Below are 23,111 nucleotides of genomic sequence, written 5' to 3' on the forward strand. Positions count from 1 at the left end.
CTTAATACGCTGATTGTCAATAGCTTGACATTTATTAGGAAAGTGTTAGCTGTTAATGTAACAGATGTAACAGCACATCTGCCGTGAGAGAAGAGAAAAAGGGGAGAGGGAGAGTATAGAGCAAGTGAGAGAAGGAAAGCATGGGGTGACAGGGGAGAAACAATGTTCTCTATGTAGGGTAGTACAGGTGCTATGGGCTAAATTGCATACCCGGCCCTCCAAATTCCTACACTGAAGTCCTAATCCCCAGCACCTTAGAATGTGAATGTATTGAGACAGGGCTTTCAGAGAGGGGATTAAGTTAAAAGAAGGCTATCAGAATGGACTCTAATCCAACCTGATGGATGTTCTTGTTAGAGTCAATCTGGCCACACAAAGAATCACTATGGGTATGCATGCAGAGAGATGACCACGTAAAAAAGCCAGAGGGCTGCCATCTGCAAGCCAGAGAGGCCTCAGAGGAAGACAATCCTGCTGGCATCTTGATCTTGTGGATAATAACAGTACCGTGACTCATAAATTTATTTTAAGGATTAAACAAATTAATCCATGTAAAATACAACAGTACGTGGCACAACATAAGCACTCAAGAAGTGGCAGCTGACAATGCTGCTGCTATTATTGATAAAAGGCCTAAGAAAACAACAGCAGACCCAGTGTGATACATGCCATTCGTATAACAATGCCGACTGAATGAAACCTTACCATCAGCTTCCTAAATGATGTTGGATATGTAACTGGGCCCTTTGTTTTCTTATGCTTACACAACTGGAAGCATAACTTCTTGCTTATGCTCAATGGCTCTTCCAGAAGAACACCATTTGGCTTTTGCTCGGGGAAAGGTCTACTAGGGATAGAATTGAAAGTGGTCTGTCTAGAGCACCATATCCATTCCTATGGATGTCCACCTGATGGCAGAGACTATTTAACTAGAACTGCAGACTGGAAGCACTCACATGCAGAATCAATGGCTCTTTTAGTCTAGGGAGAGGTTTGCTGATATGCCTCCCTTTCCTGGAATCTGATGAAGCTGCTAGAAATGGAGAAAGCACCTCTATTTGCTGGACCTCTCTCTCAATCTCCTGAGAAAGCGGACACAATGTGGGCAGAGAGATGAGACAATATTGTAGGTCACCTCCACAGGCAGAATAACTTCTACTCCAACACTGTTCCATGTCCCTGAGTCAGTAAGGAATGAATGATGCTGTGGCAAGTCAAAGTAGCCATATTTTTTAAAGTATAGATTTATGCTGTCAATTTAGATAATTTGTATCATTCTTTGATATAATCCACTCTAGCTCTGAGACCAAAGCAGGAGTGTTTTTATTGGCAGTACTGGGGATGGAGCCAGGGCCTCATGTATACCAGGGAAGAAGTCTACCACTGAGCCATATCCCTAGCCCTCCAGTTTCAGTTTTGAAGAAGCCTCCTGAAGTAAGTGCCATGGGCATTAAGTTTCAGAGCCACTGCAAAAAAAAAAATCAGTGGCCTCCAAATTAGGCTCTGAGTTAGAATGAACCAGGGTACTTCTGAAGATACAATACCCAAGCTTTGTCAAAGACCATGAACTTAGACTATCTTAAGGTAGGGCAGGGCATCAGGGTTGTTTTTTTTTTTTCTACCAGTTTGTTTATTATTTTATATTTAATTGACAAAAAGTTGTCTCCACTTATGGGTAGACAGGGTGGTGTACTATAATTAAGGGGTAAAAACGTGATGATGCTTTGATATATGTTTACACTGTGGAATGATGAAACCAAGCTAAATAAATGATCCCAGAGCATAGTGGTTCACAATCACTGCTTTAGAATGAATGCTTCCCATTTTTATTTCTGCTGATATATAATATGTAGCTGAAAAAGTGCAAGTATCAAGGCTGGGGTTGTGGCTCACTGGTTTGCCTGGCATGTTCAAAGCACTGGGTTCAATCCTCAGCAACACATAAAAATAAACAAATAAAATAAAGGTATTCTGTCCATCTACAACTACAAAATTTTTTTTATAAAAGTACAAGTATCACAGGAGTGTATGTGAGTATCTACATTCTTCAGAAGGAGCAACGCATAACTGTGGTTTTAGGATCAAAAAGCTCAGGCGCTGCTTCTCATTCTGCCACTTAGACTTTATGTCACTCCCTCAATATCAGTTTCTTCCTCTGTAAAGCAAGAAATCAACATATGTCTATGTCATACAGCTGTCATGTGAGAAAGCCTTATAAAGTGCTATCCAAAAGGAAAGATTATGATTTCAAGAATTATAGTCTGATTTTTATGCCTGAGGTAAACTTCAGTCGTGAAAGCAGTACTAATGATTTTACAAGTGATTTATTTCCCTGACCTTTCTAAAGTAGCCCGCTAATTCCTCCATAGCCCCACATATGGAAATCTAAGGGCAGTGCCCAGTTACCCCCTACCCAGACATGTAGCACCTGCTTCTCTCAAAGGTAGTTTATCACCTGGTCCCCTGTCAAAGTGGGATTCTTGCAGCTAGTCACAGAGGGTTTGTGTGACCCACACATTTCTGTGGATTTGAATGGATAGAAAAAGAATGGAACTCTTGCCCCTGGGGTCCCTTAGAAAAAGGTAGACAGGCTTTGAGGCTCTCTAGCATAATTCTAAAGTACCTGGAAGCCTCTGTCTAATGGGTGGAGCTAAGTCCCCTATCTTTCTGCTAAATGTTCCCAAGAGTTTCAGTAGGCTTTTTGGCCTGTCCTAGTTTATTTTTATTAGTTCACTTTTTGGTGTGCTAGAGATGAAATCCAGGGCCTCAAGCAAGCCAAGCAAGCACTCAACCACTGAGCCACATCCCCAGCCCTGTCTGTCCTAGTTCTGATGTAAACCCTTAGGCAGCCCGAGCCTCACCCCATCAAGCTCCACCACATTGCATCAAAAACACAACATCAGGGATGGGGTTGTAGGTCAGTGGTAGAGTGCTTGCCTATCATGTGTGAGGAACTGGCTTTGATCCTCAGCACCACATAAAAATAAATAAATAAAATAAAGGTATTGTGTCCATCTACAATTAAAAAAATTTTTAAAACCCCTCAACATTAATGTGTGTGTTGTAAGCCACATATCCATATTAGCTAAGAATGAGGACAGGCAAGGAGAGAACAAATACTATTTTGGATATTGCTAGAACATTTCTAGAAGAGGCTACTCACCAGCCGGGTATTTACCACAGGAAACAGCAACGCCAGAAGAGCCCCATTCAACATGTGCATCTGTAACCTGGAGGGGAAAGAAGAACAAGTCCAGGTCACACACAGACCCTGATGCAGAGTTAGAAAAAGAAAATGCATCAGGTTAAGCCAGGCCATGTGGGAGGGGGTCATATATACAAGAAGCTGTCTGTGTAAAACAGCCATAGACTTTGCACACACACAGAAAAATTAAAAGCAGCATATTTTGTACTAATTGAAATGTTCTGAAGAACACTACCAGTGCTTCCGAATCCCCCAAACACTTCCTGAACACACTCTGGTTACAACACTTCATTGCATAATGAGCTCTGTGCTCCCTAAACATCCTGTCAGCCCTGACCAGAGGCTTCAACCGCTGAGGCATTAGGAAAGAGGAACTGTAGTAGCTAAGTTTTCTGTTGTAATCGTAGAGGCCTATTTATTAGACTATGGTCACTTGTTTACACAGTCATGACCAAGTCGTTTTCCCAGGGACCTGGACCAAAAAACCCAGGAGCCAACTGTAATGCTTTCCAAACTGTTTATCCCCATGCTTAGAAATGGCTTCAGAGCTGATGCAGGAGGTGCAGAGGGCAAGCGTGGCAGCCCTCCAGGTTTTCTTTGCTCTGTTTTACATATTGGGCTCTGTGGCTTAAAAGCAAAAGAAAAGAAAAAAGAAGATGAAGAAAATGAAAACCACCAGTCTCCAATATTGGGTAGTTAATAATGTTTCCCACTCCCAACACCAAAGTAGAAACTCTTCATAAGTCAAGAACAATTTACCCAGGAAAAAATCCTGCTTGTAAGGGCTCTAAGAGGATTTAAGCAGTTTATTTCATCATTCACTGAGTCATCATGCCTCTTAACGATACTAGCTAGGGGTGTGTGCATGTGTGTGTGTGTCACACAGCAATCCTACCAGGATGTATACTTTGCCATGATGAGAAAGGCAGGCCACATGCTGAAGTTCCCTAAAACTTTGGTTCTTTCTTTGGAGATTATAGAAGTGTTTATAAATGTAAGAGACATTACCAGGAGATCCCAGAGAATAGGGATCTCTTCTAGAAATAGGCTCCAAGACTACTTTTTATTTCCCCCACTCTGTTTTTTGTTACCAAAGTTTCCATTATAGTAATGATGAACACTTAATATATTCCAGGCAATGTTCAAGAAATGAATGGATAGAATGTTGTGGTATATATTCACAATGGAATATTACTCAGCCACAAAGAATGACTTTATGACATTGGCAAGTTAAGTGGACAGACCTGGAGACTATCATGCTAAAGGAAATAAGCCAGTCCCAAAAAAGTCAAAGGTCAAATGTTTTTGCTGACGTGTGGAAGCTAACTCACAATAAGAGGGAAGAAGAGAAGAATAGATGTTCAGTAGACTAGACAAAGGAGAATGAAGGGAAGGGAGGGAGAGGGGTATAGGAAAAGGAAAGACAGTAGAATGAATCTGAAATAATTTTCCTATATATGTATATGAATACACCATAGTGAATCCCACCATCATGAACATCTGTAAGAATGGGGTCCTAACTAGAATAAGATATATTCAATGCTTATAAAATCATATCAAAATGAATCCTACTGTCATGTATTTAAAAAACACATAAAAATATATATTCTAGGCAAGTTATCTAATTAGCTTCTTTACATGAACTCTCCCTCTCAATTTTTACAGCAATCTTATGAGACAGGTATAGTGACTTTTCCCATTCTGATGATGAAGAAGCCAGAATCAGGACCTGAGGTAACCTAGTCAATGTCTTGTATCAGATGGAAATCAGGACTCACACCCAGATTCTTCTGATTCCAGATGCCAAATATCTCATATCCCTCCCACTGTCTTACATCAGAGGCTTACTTCCTTCTTCCCTCCCAAATATGACCTCAGTTAGAAAGTCAGGGATACTATTTTGTCCTTCCTTTTGGTTCCATGGATCCCCCTACCTCCTCCTGTATTACCTGACCTGGGTTTAATAGGCTTTCAAGGGATGAATTTAAAGGGAGAAGACTCTTTGGCCGTGCCAGGTCAATAAAGTCCTATAGGTTAATAGCACTTGGCTTGCCCAATACAGGCTTCCAGAAGAGGCAACACACTAACACAATTATCACTCCTGCCACTTCAGGCTGGCCAGCTTACCATGCTATTTCAGGAGGGTCATTCAAGAGAGCACCCTGTGCTCTGAATTCCAGGCCTAGGTGAAGCAGAGTTTAGTTTAGCCCTGCCCTGGGACCCTCATCTATGAGAGCAACAGCATAAAGACTCTTCCTGAGAGAGGAAAAATCACACTGATAATTAAGATAAAGCTGGATTCTTATGCCAGGCTTTGCCACTGACCTCAAAAGAATGTTGGCATTTGCACAAGGCCAATTAGACATTAGTGAAATACTAAGTTACATCTTGAGGACAGTGGAATTGATTCCAGGGGCCCAGGGAAAGCCAAAGATAAAGTAGATAAAATGAACATCAAGATTCAAAATGAATAAGCTACTAGATAAAGATAAGCCTTTGTCTGAGTTCTCAAAATTCAGTGATACAAAATATATGTGAAAGGGTAAATTATCTTTAATATATAAAGAAGTCTTACACACTGTTAATTACAAAAATATCAAAGATGTACTGACCATTTCTACATGCAAATCCCTGGGCTAAGTATTCAGACACATCATCACATTCATTCCCCACTCAGTTTTTATTATCATTATCATTATCATCTTATTCATTCCATAGCTTCATTTCATAGCTGAGTGGCCAAGTCACTCCAAGTGATTAAGTGACTTGCCCAAGATCACACACATAATAAATGACTGGGTCAAAAGTCGCACTCAGGTCTCCCCAAGTTTCAAGTCTGTGCTTTTACTACTATACTCAGCTTTAGATATGTGGCATGAACGTTACATTTGTTTTGTGATGTGTATGTGTGTGTACCATACTATAGGCCAGGCAGGAAGCAGTTCTGTTACCCATGGGATCATATGTGAAGGTAATGGAACCCTTTCTGTGCTCTGGGATGAAACTGCCTTGATTATACAGCTGCACCATGCTCTACAGACCCCAGAGCACAGCCTGACAGGTGAGTAACTGATCAAAGATGGCCTAAACCTTCCCCTTGCTCCTGCCTTCTGCCTCCTGGCTGCTTTATCCTGGTGTTTTTCCCATGTGTCCCTGCTTAGCATGACAGGCCCCTGTAAGTATAATAAACTTTTCTTCTTCTTTCCCCCTTTGGACATACCTGACTGGCCATCACATAAAAGAATATAAAACAAGGGCTGGGGTTGTGGCTTCAGTGGTAGAGTGCTTGCCTAGCACATGTGAAGCACTGGGTTCCATCCTCAGTACCACATATAAATAAATAAATAAATAAATAAATAAATAAATAAATAAATAAATAAATAAATAAATAAATAAATAAAGTATTGTTTTTCTCTACAACTACAAACAAGAGAACTGGGCCTTTAAAAAAAGAGAATACAAAACAGCCATTAACCGCTGCCATGAATATTACCTACAGGACTTCTTGGTTTTGTATAGCTTAGCTGGTTCCACATAGAAAAGATGTCAATTCTCCCCAAAATGATCAATGGAGTCAAAACAATTCTGACCAAAATTTCAATAGGATATTTTATAGGTACAGGTAAACTGACTCTAAAATGTATATGGAAGGGCAAAGAAACAGGAATAGCTGAAAATGTTTAGAAAAAGAAGATAGATGAAGAAATCATATTACTCGATTTTAAGGCTTATCATAAAGTTACAGCAATCAGAACAATGCAGTACTGGTTAAGAATAGACACATTAAATATAAAACAGAAGAGTCCAATATCAGACCCACACTGATATGGTAATTTGATTTCTACAGTAGTGCAAAATGCTATTGGAACAACTGGACATTCCTATGTAAAATAATGTAGATGCATAATCTAAGCCTCACATCTTATATAATGGTTGTCATAAATCTAAATAGAAATTTAAAATTATAAAAATTTTAGAAGAAAACAAAAATATCTCTGTGACCTTCAGTTAGGCAAATATTTCTTTGACTAATATGACACCAAAACCACAATACATAAAGAAAAAAATTATAAATTTAACTTAAAAGCTAAAAGTTTTTATCTGAAGAATAGTTTTAAAGACAATGAAAAGACAAGCTGTATAATGATACAGAATGGGAAAACTATTTGCAAATCACAGATCCAAAAAAGAACTTTTATCTGGAATATATAAAGGATCCTCAAACTCAACAATAAGAAAACAACTCAATTTTTTAAATGAGCTAAAAATTTGATTAGAAACTTCACCAAAAGATATATGGGGCTGGGAGTGTAGCTCAGTGGTAGAGTGCTAGCCAGGCATGCACAAGGCCCTGGGTTTGATCCCCAGCACCATTCCTCATGTATCGATAGAACTGCTAATATACAAATACTGACAATAGCAATTGCTGGAGAGGATGTGCAGAAATTTGAACTTTCACATGTTGGTGGAAATGTAAAATGCAAAAATATCACTTTGGAAAATAATTTGGAAGTGTCTTATAAATTTTATAAAATTAAAAGTATTTATCCTATGACCCAATAACCCTGGTCCTGGATATTTATTTACCCTCCTGAGAAGAAAATTCATATTTATGCAAAAACCTGTATACAAGTGTTTACAGCAATGCTATTAATTTATTGTTTTAATATTTTTAGTTGTTGATGGACTTTCATTTCATTTATATACAATCCTGAGAATCAAACGAGTGCTTCACACATACTAAGCAAGCCCTCTACCACTGAGTTTAGCCCAGCAACTGTATTTATAATAGCCAAAATTTGAAACCAGTTCAGATGTCCTTCAATGAGTAAATAAACAAACTGTGGTAAACACACACATGGAAAACTACTCAGAAATTAAAAGGAGTGAACAAGTGATACATGCAAGAACTTAAGATAAATCTCATGCAGCATTATACTGCATGAACAAAGTCACTCTCAAAAGATTACATATAGTAGGTTTCCATATGTATGATATTCTCTGAACAACAAAACTATAGTGAAGGAGAACTGATGAATGGTTGCCAGGTTTTAGGGATGTGGGTATCATTCTAAAGGGATAGTATGAGGAATTCTTAGAAGCAACAGTAGTGTCCTATTCCCTGATTGTGGTGGCAGTTACAGAAATCTATACATGTGTAAAAACTCATACAACATTACACTGAAAAAGTCAACATTACTATATGATAAAATTCAAAATATACATGAGAAGCAAAACACAGCTCTCCCAGCCTCAGCTTTCACACCTACAAAGTGATCCAAGATCCTAAACCTTTTAAACAATGTTTCCTCACCCTATATTTTGACCTTGAAATTTTCAAACAGAAAAGTATTTTTAAAAGCATACAATGTGCACTCATGTATCCTTTGTCCTACTTAAGTCAGTCTGAATATTGTTGATTCCACTGAAGCACTATGTATACCCTTCCTAAACAACATTTATCTATCCCACTCCCCACCAGCAGGAACCTCAATTCTGAAGTAGGCCTTCCTTTCTATGCATGTTTTTAAATGTTTATTATATTCATTTGTATCCACAAACTATGTCATGTTGTTTCATTTTCATCCCATTAAATATATGGTATTATATATTGAATATATGTCTCTTGCAAATTACACTTTTCACCTACCATGGCTTCCTCTAATTACCTATGTCAATAAATGAAGCTCTACTTTATCTGTTTTTCACTGTTGAACAACATTCAATTGTACGAATGTACTATAAGTTACTTATCCACTGTCATATCTATGGACATCTGAATCTTTTCTTTCCACATTGGCTAGATGTATTGAGATTAATTTCTATAATTTGTATTATAAACACAAGAGACCTGTTGTACCATACAGAGTCCAGGGTCCTTCCACATTGACCTCCTTTTTCTTTGGGCTCATGGTCTGAAAGTGCACCTTTTTTGTCAGCTGTCTGATACGCTATTATTTGGCAGGAAGCACAACTTACATTTTAGAACTCACAGAACAGAAAGCATAAGAACTACTGAATCTAGATGGAGGTCATATGATCACTCAGTGGACAGCACTGTTCACTCTTCTTTATGCTTGAAATTTTTCAGAATAAGTCAGAACATAAAAAACAGAGGACTGGGGTTGTGGCTCAGTGGTACAGCACTTGCCTAGCACATGTGTGGGGCACTGGATTCAATCCCCAGCACCACATAAAACTAAATAAACAAAATAAAGGTTTTGTCCATCTACAACTAAAAAACATAAAAATAAATAAAAAATAAAATAAATATATTACATTACATTCATCCAAATAATGGAGTACTCTCAAGTAATTAATGTTTACAGCAACATATAATAAGATGGTGAAACAACTGTGATTTATTAACTGTTTAAATATAACAAAGTAGCATATAGAATAATCATTATTTTATATCTAAAAATTGAGTACATACATCCGGAAGACTGGGAAGAAATTATACCAACATATTAACAGGAATTATCAGTTATACTTAATTGTCTTCTTTATTGTATTGTGTAATGTTTGACTTCTTCCCTTCCTATGAGCATGGATTACTTTTATAACAAAATTGAAACATTTCTACTTCTTCATTACTGTACAACTCCTCTGTACCTTGCCCAAATCTAATCTATTATGTTGTATTGCTCTTCTTTGGAATTCCTTTTGTCCAATACATGAGATTCCTCACTTGGCCTCCTCAAGGACTGGGTTGACTGACAAAGTAAAAAGAGGCCCCAAATGATCAGTCCCCCTTCCTCTGCTGAGTACTGCTTTCCACGTTTCCCCAGATAGGAAAAATTATCTGGATCTCTTGCCATCCTTTTGCCTGGAAGTGATGCACATCTGAACACAAATTTTAAGCATAGCTGTCCACAAGGAAGAAAAAAATAAAATCAGTCTGTCCTCTGGAAACCTTCAGAGAACTTTCAGAAAACTTGTAGAAGACAAAAATGAATATGTATATGTGAGGAGAAAGGCAGCTTGTATTCAGTGTAGATGAGGAAGAGAGACCTGTGAACAACCTGAAAGTTCCTCCCTCTTCTAAGCATTAAGACTGTATATGAATACAAGGCAGGACCCCGACACATGGAAAGACAGCAACTGAGCGGCATTCCACAGAAAAAAGGAACTTGTTGGCTTTCTAGGTCACTGATCTCTTTCCCTGTTAAATCGACAGCATTCATAGGTAGAACTTTCTCTCTCTTGCCACAAACTGGATGTGAATTAGGCTGCTCAGGTCAAGAGGCAGTTTCTCAAACACCTTTTTTCAGCAACCAGACCAAAGGTAAGCCTAAAAGCATACCTTCTGAGGCAAACACCTTTTTAGTATCAAATGACCCCAAACCAAGTTGAGACCTCTCAGGTTCCAGATCCGATGAGTTCTGTGAAAAGGGATGTTGAGATGTAAAGCTATTCCCAGGCAATAAGACACAACAGGTTCAATCTGAGTCCATTTTATAATTTCAGGGCAGTTCTAGAGATCGGAGGCTCCCTGGGAAAGCCATGCTGCTTAAAAGTATGTGAGTATAAGAAATGGAATCTAGAAAAGAAAGTCATTGGGCTACTGAACTATCCTAATATCATGTGGCCCAAAGGCCAACAGGGTATCAATCTTGCACTGCAACGATCACATGTCAGGCTGCTGTAATTCCCCTCACCCAGCCCCAAGCTTCCCTTACCTACCTTGACTCACACCCAGCCTACAGTGCTCTCTCCATCCAGCAATGCATCTCCTGCTCCCTGCAGCACAGATGAAATTTCATCTCCTCTCCTTCAAAAGCCTCTGCAGACTGAGTCAGCAGATACTCATGACCAAATAATCCCACTTGCATCACAAATCTACTCCTCTCCATGTGCACATGAAGATGAGCAGATTTCAAGGTTTTAGTGTTGGGCAGGAACAGAATGCTTCCAGAGGCAAAGGATGCGTGCCAGCTCTCTGTGATGCACTTTTCTTACCCAGAGGAGGGTGGGGGAAGAGTTTACTGCCATTCAAAATGCACCACTCAGTGACTCACTCCATGAGTCCCCCACCCTTGCTGCACACATTTGGATAACCTGGCACATTAAGTGGTGGATGTTCACAAGGCAACTAAACTGTCTGATCACAACCCAAAGCCAGGAAAACCTTAGCTGCCATTCCTTTTTCTTTCATCTATTCCTTTAAGATATCGCAGCTCAGACAGAGTACCGAATGCTAGCTTCTCTAAGAATCTCTGGGTCCCTTGTGAAACCCTCATCTAAAAACAGCAACCAGGGCACCAGAGAGCAAGCAGAGAATTAGAGCCCTCTGTGGTGGTGGGATCCGTGGAGACTAGGAAAAGGGAGTGAATGCTTTCCACAATGTGATGACAACACCCTCCTTTAGCATGGATAACAGACCCAACAGGGAGACTGGGAAACTGCCAAGCTCTACAAAGCTGTTCCCAGACCCAGGGCTGCAGTTCACAGGACTGATAGCTTCTTCGGCCCCAAGACCTTAGCATTCCTCCAGCTTCTCAATAGGGAGGACAATAGGCCTGATATGCTAACTCTCCTCCAAGGACAACATAAAACAAGGACTTGATCTCCCAGCCCCAAGCCCTGGGCAGACAAGAAACCATGTTTGGAATTTAGGCCCTTTCCAGGTCTTGGTCAAGTTCAAGGCTGCAGAGGCTAAGTAAAGCTCAGAAGTAGAGTATCCATTGCATGCCACTGAGAGAAAACCCAAGTGATTTTAGGGTTAGGAGGGCAGCACTGTTTCCAGATGGAAGGACCAGGTCTTCAGCCAACTAGTGAGAATCTTCTGGAGTCTGCAGAGACAGTTGATTCAAGCTGGGGACTGCTCTTTTATCTAGTGAGTCTACTGTGGTTAACAACTTAAAAGCTAGGATTTTCTAGTCTTTGGAGGAATCAGGATCATTTGCAGGGAGCATCACTAGTCACCATTTGTACTATGAGCACAAAGGAAGGACTGGCTAACTTTTAAGATGCCTATGATAGGCCGGGCACAGTGGCATGCTCCCAGTGACTCTGAAGCTGAGGCAGGAGGATCACAAGTTCGAGGTCAGATTCCACAACTTAGTGAGACACTGTCTCAAAATTTTAAATAACAGGCTGGGGATATAGTTCAGTGGTAAAGTACCCCTGGGTTCAATTCCCTGTACAAAAAAAAAAAAAAAAAAAGGCAAGAAGAAGTAAAAGGGAAAAAAAAACTATTCAAAAGATGCCTCTGATATGAACACTTGTGATGGTGGCAGGGGTTTCCCAAGACTCTGGGAGGAGAAAATCCTTGCTCTGATTCTTATATCAAAATGTATCAATATGAATTCTGTATCTCCAACCCTAAAGAACAAATTATGACATCACTAGGGTGCATTGCAGCATTCCAGAATCCCCCAAGTCCTGTTAATGTATTCCTTTTAAATACTCAAGGATTCTCTCTGAGGCTGGGGGTGCAACTCAGTTGGTAGAGTGCCTGCCTTGCATGCACAAGGCCTGGGTTCAATCCCCAGCACCGCAAAAAAAAAAAAAAAAATTTCTCCTTGTGTTCTATCTTATTTGCAAGGCCACTGTCCTGTTGTACCAAGTACAACAGCACCAGCGCCAGCCTCTGCCTCTCCATGTGTGCTAGATCTAATTCCTCTAAACTCAGGGCAGCAAAATATAGTCCTCCTGATTTTTTTTTCTGTGATAAAATTATATATATATATATATAAAATTTCCTATCTTAACTATTTTTAATTGTATAGTTCTGTGGCACTAAGTACATTCACATTATTGTGCAAATATTACCACTAGCCATCTACAACTTTTGCATCTGGTCCTTCTGTTTAGTAAATAAAGTTTGTTCTTATTGCTCTTTTATTTTGGTTTTTGAGACAGGGTCTCAATTGCCCAGGATGGCCGTGAACTTGCAATCCTCCTGCCTCAGCTTTCTTAGTCACTGGGATTACTGGTAATCACTACCATTTTCACCTCAGGTAAATAAAACTTCTATTGGAACACAGCCAAATTAATTTGCATATTGCCATGTTGCTTTCTTGCTATAATCAGAGTTAAACAGTTCAAGCATAGAGCTCATATAGCCTTTGAGATCTGAAATATTTACTATCTGGACCTCTACAGGAAAAAAAAAAAGATGCCTACCTCTTCTCTACACAAAAATACACACAGTGTTTCTAGTTTAAAATAGCAATTGGCTAACAATCACTTAACAGTCTCTCCCAACTTTACAAGTGAGATACTTATGAAGCAGAAAAAGATAAAATTCCCCAAATCACTGAAAACTTAGACTGATAGTTATACTACTGCCAGAATCTGGGAGAAATCTCCATTAAGAACAAGGCTGATACCGAAGTAAGAAAAAACAATCTGTGATCAATTCATGAAGCAGCTTCCAGAAACTGGGATGAAGACAGAAAGATATGAAATCCTTCCATCACCATCATCCTCATGGTTTATAAACCGAGAGTTCATCTAATAATCTGTAAACCAGATAGACATCATTCCTGCTTACTACTTCTGAAGGAAATCAGCAATCCCAAAATTGCTCATATCCATTTAGAGACTACAGTTACCCCAAATCTTGATTTGGGTAGAATATGGTAGAATTGGTGCTGGCATGCTGCGTCCTGGAAGGGGAGTCTGCATGAGTAAAATCAGGTAGTCATGTATGTTATCTGTTCAGAATATCAAAGAGCTTAGTTGGAGGAATAGATAATTCCATATTGGCCCAACAGAACCCACTACACAAATAGCCACTAGACACTGGGCTAGAATTGGCTAGAAGACATATGCATCAATCTGTATGCCAAGTATGGATGGGCAGAGTGGTTTTAACCAACACCACAGAGAACATGAGAATACTCAAAGGTGGTCTAGACACAAATTCTCCTTTGAAGGCTCATAGATATTAAAAAAACCAGCATGATTCTTATGAAAACCTCCAACAGCACAAGGGAGAGGCATATCATTGTATAGACTTGGAGGAAGTATAAATACCTGAATTTAGTATATGAAGCAGAAGAAATAGTTTAGAAAACTATTTGTATCCTTAATAGTAAGCAAGAAAATCTGGACTCTGGAACAGGTATAGAAAGCCACTAGAATAAAACACACTGAGAGGAATGACAAGGGTGAAAAGAGACCTGAGGAAAGTGAGAAAGAATTACAAAGAAATTAGTATTGTAAGAGCAAAAGTAAATTCACACTAGAGATGGTGAAAGGCAAAGGAAAACTTCATGTCATGAAAGATAAATCTGAGTCTCTCACGAGCATACAGAGGAAAAGGAAAGTTTATCTTAGAGATCCTACCACAGCTGATATTAGTAAATGTACTACTATAATATACCAAATGAGGAGTTCAAAGAAGAAATCACAAATGAACCACTCCATGGAGTTCCCAGAAAGCATTAGCTACATCTATTAACCATTCATGGACTGCAAGTGAAGGTTGAACACTTGCCTAGCATGTGCAAGGTTGTGGATTTGATCCCCAGCATTACCAAAAAAAAAAAAAAAAAAAGGGGGATCTTTTCAAGGATTTGATAATTTAAGATAATTACTTAACATTATAACATCTAATCTAAACCAACCATCTGAGTCAAATAATGTGAAGCACTGGCAATACTTCCATTAAAGGCAGAAGCAAGAAAAGGATCCCTGCCACTACCACTATTATTTAACATTATCCCAGAAGGTCTGGCCAAATTCAATGGGACTTGAGGCAAAAAGAAAAAAAAATTGTTCCTTAAAAGGAGACAAAGTTCCCATATAGGATTTGATGATTACTTTTCAAAACAATTCAAGGGATAAAGCTGAAAAACTACTAGAAATAAGCATAGTAACCAAATACAAAATAAACACACACAACTTAGAAACCTTTTCTTATGCACCAGTAATAACCATTTGGAAATTTAATAAATAAATAATATCATTCACAAACTACGAACTGGCCAGGAACGATGTTGGTGAGAAATACATGGGAAACACAAAGAAACACACACACACACACATACACACACACACACACACTCTCTCTCTCTCTGTCTCTGTCTCTGTCTCTGTCTGTCTCTCTCTCTCTCTCTCTCTCTCTCTCTCTCACACACACACACACAACTGAAAAACATAAAAGGAAAGTACATTAACAAATAAATTAAGAGCTGGGGCTGGGGCTCAGTGGTAGAGCACTTGCCTAGTATGTGTGAGGCACTGGGTTTGATCCTCAGCATCATATATAAATAAATGAATAAAATAAAGGTAAAAATTAAATCAAGTCTTTTCCTGAATGTAAAGACTCAGTGTTGTAACTATGCCAATGATATTAGGTTTACAGTAACTCCAACCAAAATCCTAGTAGGATTTTGGGGAGAAAAACATTCATGCTGATTAAGAAGAAATAAATGGTTGAGACTACTTAAGAAAAAACTATAGGTAAAGTGGTAGGCTTACGAGATGGCAAAGAGAATCTGGTCTACCAGTTGTTGCAAAAACAAGAGTATAAAGCTAGTTGAAATCCCAACAGAGAGAGCAATAGAATGGTACAAGTCTCTATATGTAAAAATCCACAGTACAAGCGTAATAGTGATAATCATAGGCAAACAGTTATTCTGTGGTGCTCAAACAAATGACTATGGGGAAATATAAGCTATCTTCCTACCTCATGCTATTCACAGAATGAATTTTAGGTGGATTTACAAACTGAGTATTTTTAAAAACATTTAAAAATTGGATCATCTATCTAATCTTAAGATGGGCAAAATATTTTCAAGTAAAAAGCACTGGAATTAACATAGTCTGAAGGGGTTTTGTAAATCAATCACTTTCACCAAAAAAAATGCTAAAGTAATAATGTTCATTAAATGTATCATTAGAACATTCCTTAAAGGCCGTGTGGAGAAAACATTTAGTACAAAATTCATAGAAGATTTCTACTGTTTATACATGTAAAACTTGTATGAATCAACAATAAAAATACTCCAATATACAACTGACAACATGAATTAACATCTAGAAAATAAAATATATAAATGGCTAAAGAAAAGGCAGGTATGAGGGCACATGCCTGTAATCCCAGTGACTTGGGAGGCTAAGGCAAGAAGAGGTTCACAAGTTTGAAGTTGGCCTCAATGTATCAGCAAGACCCTGTCTCAAGATAAAAAATGAAAAAAGGGCTGAAGATGTATCAGTGGTATAGCACCCCTGAGCTCAATCCCCAGTACTGCAACTAAAATAAAATAAAATAAAATGACTAAAGTATATATGAATAATAAATGTTTGAAATTCTCTATAATAAAATTTGAAAGAAAATAAAAGAACTAAGGGAAAGAGCATAGAGAAAAACAAAGCCACAAGTGAGATGTGTGAGAGAGCTAAGGGGGTTCCTGGCTCTCCTCTCCCCTGGATTTTCAAAATGAAATCTTATTTATTAAGAGCTGGTGGGGCAAGCTGATTCATATGATGGGACTGGGTATGTTCTCTAAAAGTCAATGAGACAGGTAACTTTCATCAAACTTGGAAGTATGACAGTAAGTGCAAAATGATCTCCAAGAATATATAGTCATCCCTCATTATCCCTGGGGGATTGGCTCTAGGACCTGCTACAGATGCCAAAATCCATGGATGTTCAACTTTCTTATATAAAATGGTGTTGCATTTGCATATCACCTATACATACCCCCTGATGGGTACTCTGAATCTTTTCTAGATCACTTAAAATATCTGATATAATATATACATTATCTAAATAGTTGTTACGTTCAATTGTTTAGGGGCTAATGACAATATTAAAAAAAACAGGAATTTTTTTTTCAAATATCTTAAAGCTGAAGATGGTTGAATCTGTGGCTACAGAACTCACAGATTGAAGATGATTGGATCTGTGGCTAAAGAACTCAACAGTTACGGAGGGCTGACTACATTGGTTTTACTGAAAATTGAGTTAACAGAATTCTGCGGTTAGATGTTGAGAGTAATGGTGGATTGCTCTTCAGGAAAGAACCATTAAAATCAGCCAAATGACTAAAAAGAAAATGGCTTAGATTCAAAGAGACACAGAACAGCAGTGCATGTAGAAACAAAATACAACGAATAATTCTGGTGCTGCTATATGAGCACCCACAAAGAGGAGGAGCCAGGAGCCAGGAAGGATAAGAGACCTTTGAAGGTTGGCAGGCTGGAATTCTACGAGTTGGAGATACTGGAGATCATCAATAGGGCACACTGCCCAAGACTGCTGTGGTGGTGGGCTAAGTAGAAACCCCGGCCAATTTTAGCCGCACATTTTGGATGCATGCTTTAAGCTGGGGCAGTCTTCCCAGCAGCACGCTACAGCAAGAGGACTTAGCAAGTTATATGTCAACTAAGGTACACATAAATAAAACAGCCTGGGACAAAGCCAGAACACTGGGGAATTGTCATTCCCCCTCGTCAAGTGTACCATGGGAGCCCTGTGGAGAATCCTGCCCCTTGTGCACCCCAGAAAAGAACTGTCAGTACCATCCCTGCTAGGAGGATGAAGTTGCTCCATGTATCATAATGCTTTTCCTGCAGTAACTGGGCAAGCCTACACAAAGAATATGCTAAACGCTGCTTCATTGGGAAGCTGGCAAGTCATGCAAGGCTGGCACAGAAAGGGACCAACACAGAAGGTAAAAGACAGCAGACAATGCTAATCAATGAGCCCATAGGACACACTGGTACAGAAACCACAGCAGGGTCCATCTCTGTGCATTGAGATGTATGGAAGTGTAAATAAGTTGATTTCATGCTTTTAACCCTTCAAACAATAATAGAATAGTAGAAAATATTCACTTTAGCAACATAAGGTAGTGATTAGGAACATGAGCTCTGCAGTCAGAGAGACCCTGGATCAAATCCCACAGGCATCATGCACAAGTCAATTAACACCACTGAAACTTTCTGAGCCCGAGTTTTCCTGATCCAACTAAGGATACTATTAGTATTTTCACATAGGTTTGTTGGAAGGATTAAATGATAGAGAGTCCATGTTGGGTATTTCCCACCATGTCTAGGCACAGAGCAAACCTCATTATGCACCTTAAAAGGAAAAGAAAAGGAATGCTGACCTAGCCACTAGGTAAGCTCTGTCAAGTTACTTAGCATTTCCTGGCCCCTGACTGCTTGATTTGTAGCATGAATAATTTATTCCTTTGCTCGCGATATCATTTAAAGGATTAGATGAGATACTTGAAGACAAAATACTTTGAAAACAGTAAAAGTTAACAGTAATATCAGGCAGAGATATTATTTTATTTTCTCTCTCTCTTTTTTTTCTTTTTTGGTACCAGGATTGAACTCAGGGGCACTTGATCACTGGGTCACATCCCCAGCCCTATTTTGTATTTTATTTAGAGACAGGGCCTCACTGAGTTGCTTAGCACCTCACTTTTGCTGAGGCTGGTTTTGAACTCGAGATCCTCCTGCCAAAGTTCCCAAGCCACTGGGAATACAGGTGTGCACCACTGCATGCAGTTCAGAGTTATTATTTTAAATAAGAGCTGTCTACTTTCTAAAACCTTGATTCTCAACTTCACAATGCACACAGTATTTTCACACAATGGAATAATATGCATCCATTAAAAAGGCGTGTATTGTAAGAACTGAGGCATCTTCAGGGAACTGCGCTAAGTCATTAAACAAAAGCCAATCCAAAGTTGCATACTATATGATTCCGCTTATATAATACTCATGAAATAACAAAATCATAGAGAAGAAGTACAGATTAGTATTTGATGGTGTCAGGAATAGGGTACAGGTGGGAAGGTGGTAGGTGTGACTATAAAAGAACAAGAGGAGAGATCCTTATGGTAACATAATTGTCCTGCTATAACAAATTGTAACAATATTGATATCCTAGCTGTGATACTGGACTATAGTTTTGTAAGAGGTTACCATTGGAGGAAACTAGATAAGGGGTACAAGGGATTTCTCTGTATTTGCTCTTACAATTGCTCCTATATTATACTTAATATATAATAATAATCACATATATAGTAATTTCGAAATGCAAAGTTTCATTTTAAAATGATGTGAGGAGTTTGGAATAAGATGAGGAAAAACTCATCATTAAGTGAACAAAGGAGAATAGAAAATTATAATTAAAGACAATCTGGGTGCCTTGGCACAGGCCTATCATGCTAGCTACTCAGGCAACTTAGTGAGACCTTGTCTCAAAGTGAAATAAAAAGGGCTGGGGATGTAGCTCAGTGTGAGAGCATGTGCAAGGTGGTCCCCAGTGCTGAAAAACAAAAAAGACATAAAGGAGTAAATACTCATCTAGAGATTAGGAAAAAAGGAAAGGGGAATTGATGAAGATAAAAGCCGAACATTAAAAAAAAAAAGGAAAAAGGAAAAACAGATCCAAACCTGATTCTATGTACTGACCAAAAAGTCATAAGGTGCATACCAAATACAGAAGAACATGAAAATAGACAAGATTAAGTCTAAGAACAAAGATATAACTACAGAAGAGATAGTTCTAAAATTATAAGATGCTAAACACAAGTAAATTTATAGTAACAAATTGAAAAACCTAAAAGAAATAGATAATTTCCTAGCAAAATACAAATGTCCAAAATAGAGCCAAAATGATTTAAATAAATTATCATACATGACACTGGAAAGGTGATTATAGGTCTTTCCACAGAATACAGAGCCAAGACCCGATGTGCTTCATGACTGAGTTTCATCTGACCTTTAAAGAACACGTAATTTCTTTCTTCCGTCCTTTCTTTCTTTCTGCAGTAAAAGGAATTGAATCCAGGAGGGCTCAAACCCTGAGCCACATCCCCAGCTCCATCTTCTTTTTAAAAAACTGAGACAGGGTCATGAACTTGTGATCCTTCTGCCTGAGTCACCTGAGTTGCTGGGATTACAGGCATGTTCCTCTGTGCTCGGCTAAAGGATACATAATTTCTAAGGGTAAGTAAATTATTACAGGCCAGAGAAAAAGAAAAAAAAACATTCAGTGGTACATTTTACATAGCCACAATAACGTAATCCTCAAGGTCCTGAGAAAAGAATACTCCAATCTCACTTACATACTGAAGTAAGATTCTAAAGAAAATATCATCTCTGGCAATGTATCAAAATAATAATATACTATGATCAGTGGATTTATTTTAGTAAGGTAAGAGTAGTTCAAAGCCAGAAAATTCATCAACGTAATTCAATGTATCAAAAACTTCAATGAGGGTCAGTAGTGTAGCTCAGTGATAAAGCACTTGCCTAGTATGTGCGAGGCCCTAGGTTCTACCCCCAGCACTGCAAACAACAAACAACAAAAAAACTTAAATGAAAAACAAAACCCATATGATAAATAGATGTAGAGAAAGCATTTGATAAGATACAGCAATTATTTTTAAATAATGTTTTCAGTAAATGTGCAAATTAAACATCAAAAAATAACAAAAATCAACAGAAAATGTGGAGGAACACAGAAAATATTTCAATTTATAATCACATTTAGGTAGTTTACCAGCACCTCTTTTAAAAATTTAGTTCTGTCTTTGAGTTTCTCATAAATGCAACAAGAAATGAAATAACTAGAAGAACCATTGGAAAGAAAAAACTAAAATAAAATTTAGCAGAACTAACAAGAAAATTTGGTAACATAAAACATGAGATAATTTTTTTGTGTGGTGCTGTCGTTTGACCCCATGGCCTTGTGTATGTGAGGCAAGCACTCTACCAACTGAGCTATATCACCAGTCCAAGATAAATATTTTTGAAACCAATAATATTTTTCTATTTTAGCAGGAAGCAATTAGAAATGGAAAAGGGAAAATTATTACATGCATAATAGGGAAAACAGCTGTTCTTGAGGAATAAATGTATCAACAAAGGCTTAGAGTAGATAAGAAGGACAGATCTAGTTGAAAGATATAAAACAAGATCTGAACCAATGGAAACACTATTTCTTGGATTAAAATAACTATATAATAAAAAACTAAAATATAAATTTAATGTAATTATATTTAGAATCCTAATAGGGTTGGTGGGCAGTGACTAAAATGATCTTAAAATGTTTATTTAGGAAAAAGTGTCAAAGAATAGCCAAAAATATTTTTAAGCTTATGCAATCAAATCATTGTGACTTTGATAAACAAACAAACAAAAAACTGAAATAGTGCAGGGTGCAGTGGCACACACCTGTAATTCCAGTGATTCAGGAGGCTGAGGCAGGGGTATCCCAAGTTCAAGGTCAGTCTCAGCAATTTAAAGAGACCCTCAACAACTGAGCAAGATCCTGTCTCAAATTAAAAAATAAAAAGGGCTAGGGATGTAGTTCAGTGGTAATGTGCCCCTGGATTCAACGCCCAATAAAAAAAAATCAAATAGATAAAATGGAAGAGAATCAATAGACCCTAGTATATTAGACATTTAAAGACTGACAATGATGGCTATTCAGTTTACAGAGTAAAAGTTAATATATTATTCTAGCACACCTGTTTTCCATCATTGATAAAGTAATCTTAAACATGACTAGAAATCCAGAAGTTATAAAGAGAATCATCTTTGGATATAGAAAAAGTGTAAAATAATTATATAGATATATCATAAGGAAACAATAATGACAGATAAAAATATCTTACCAATTAAGAAAAGTATGAATAATCCATAGGAAAGTGGGCAGAAGATATGAATAGACAATTCAAAGAATAAGTTTAATTGGATAGTAAAAAAAAAAAAACTGAAATTCAGTTTGAACTACATCCATTAGGGTGTCCTATTATAAAAAGAATCCTAACACCTATTATTTACAGATACAGAAAATAATAATCTCATATATTAGAAACAAAAACAAAAACTAAACTACAACAGCCTGATTTGTAAATCAATATGGCACCATCTGTTAACATATATATATTTATCTACAAGTTGAAATCAACAGTATATAAGGTCACATGCACAATGATGTTTATTTCACCATGGATTTTAGCAGCAGAAATCTGGGAAGAAAAAAAATGTTCATTAATAAGGGAATGACTAAATAAATTACTCTGTTCCCATGAAATATTTTGCAGCTTTATAAAAGAATAAGATCTATACCAATACACTTCGATAGATTTCATGAGATACTGTTGAGTGCAAAATGTAAGATATGTTAAGGTATATGTAAATCACTAATTTGTAAGATGAAAATATTCTACAACGTACACAAGTGTGTGTGTTCCTGTACTCAAGAAGAACATGAAAGAACACATATTGGTTTGGAAATATGCTGTGGAAAGGTAGAGCCAGAAGCCACTCACAAAAGAGGAAAGAAAAGGACCACCATAAAAAAATAAATCCAGCAATCATTATGTATTTATACATATGCATAAATGTATAAAAATTTATATTGCTGGGGATATAGCTCAGTTGGTAGAGTGCTTGCCTGGCTTGCACAAGGCCCTGGATTCAATCCCCAGCATCCAAAAAAAATTTATATTAAATTTAGAAAAGATACCAAAAAACCTCAATATACAGGGGCTGGGATTGTGGCTCAGTGGTAGAGCACCTGCCTAGCACATATGAGGCCCTAAGTTCAATCCTCAGCACTACATAAAAATAAATAAAATAAAGGTATTATGTCTACCTACAACTTAAAAAAATTTTGAAAACCCTCAATATACGATTTGACCTCTGCTTATTAAAAAAGGAAGGGAATAACCAAAATTATCTTTTGGGGGTAAGATTAGGGGAGTTGTTGATTGTGTTCTTTGTGACTCTGTATTTTCTATGATATGAATTATTACTTTCATCATAATGAAATAATACTAATAAATGTTACTTTAAAAACATTATACTGAATAATTGAGCTCATTTTGGAAAATCAAGGGTTGGGGGGACAGGGTTAAATACCCTTTTCCCTTAGGAGCTGTCCAAGTAACAAATTTCTAAAATCAGGATCCATTAC

The 23,111-nt window shown here is 37.8% G+C and overlaps 1 protein-coding gene across 7 annotated transcripts in view; it reads right to left on the reverse strand.

Annotated features, from left to right (window-relative positions):
- TMEM164 (transmembrane protein 164) overlaps positions 1-23,111 on the reverse strand; it is a 164,567-nt gene that overhangs the window by 74,499 nt on the left and 66,957 nt on the right. For 6 of the 7 annotated variants that reach the window (XM_079124870.1, XM_079124869.1, XM_079124865.1 and 3 more), the window contains one exon: positions 3,164-3,230. The exons of the other annotated variant lie outside the window; for it this stretch is intronic. In XM_079124870.1, coding sequence (XP_078980996.1) covers positions 3,164-3,223 — 60 coding nt within the window. In that variant the 5' untranslated portion in view covers positions 3,224-3,230. The remainder of the gene's footprint in view (positions 1-3,163; positions 3,231-23,111) is intronic. 7 annotated transcript variants of the gene reach the window in all.

The sequence above is a fragment of the Sciurus vulgaris genome (assembly GCF_902686455.1).
Source record: "Sciurus vulgaris genome assembly, chromosome: X".
NCBI lineage: Eukaryota > Metazoa > Chordata > Mammalia > Rodentia > Sciuridae > Sciurus > Sciurus vulgaris.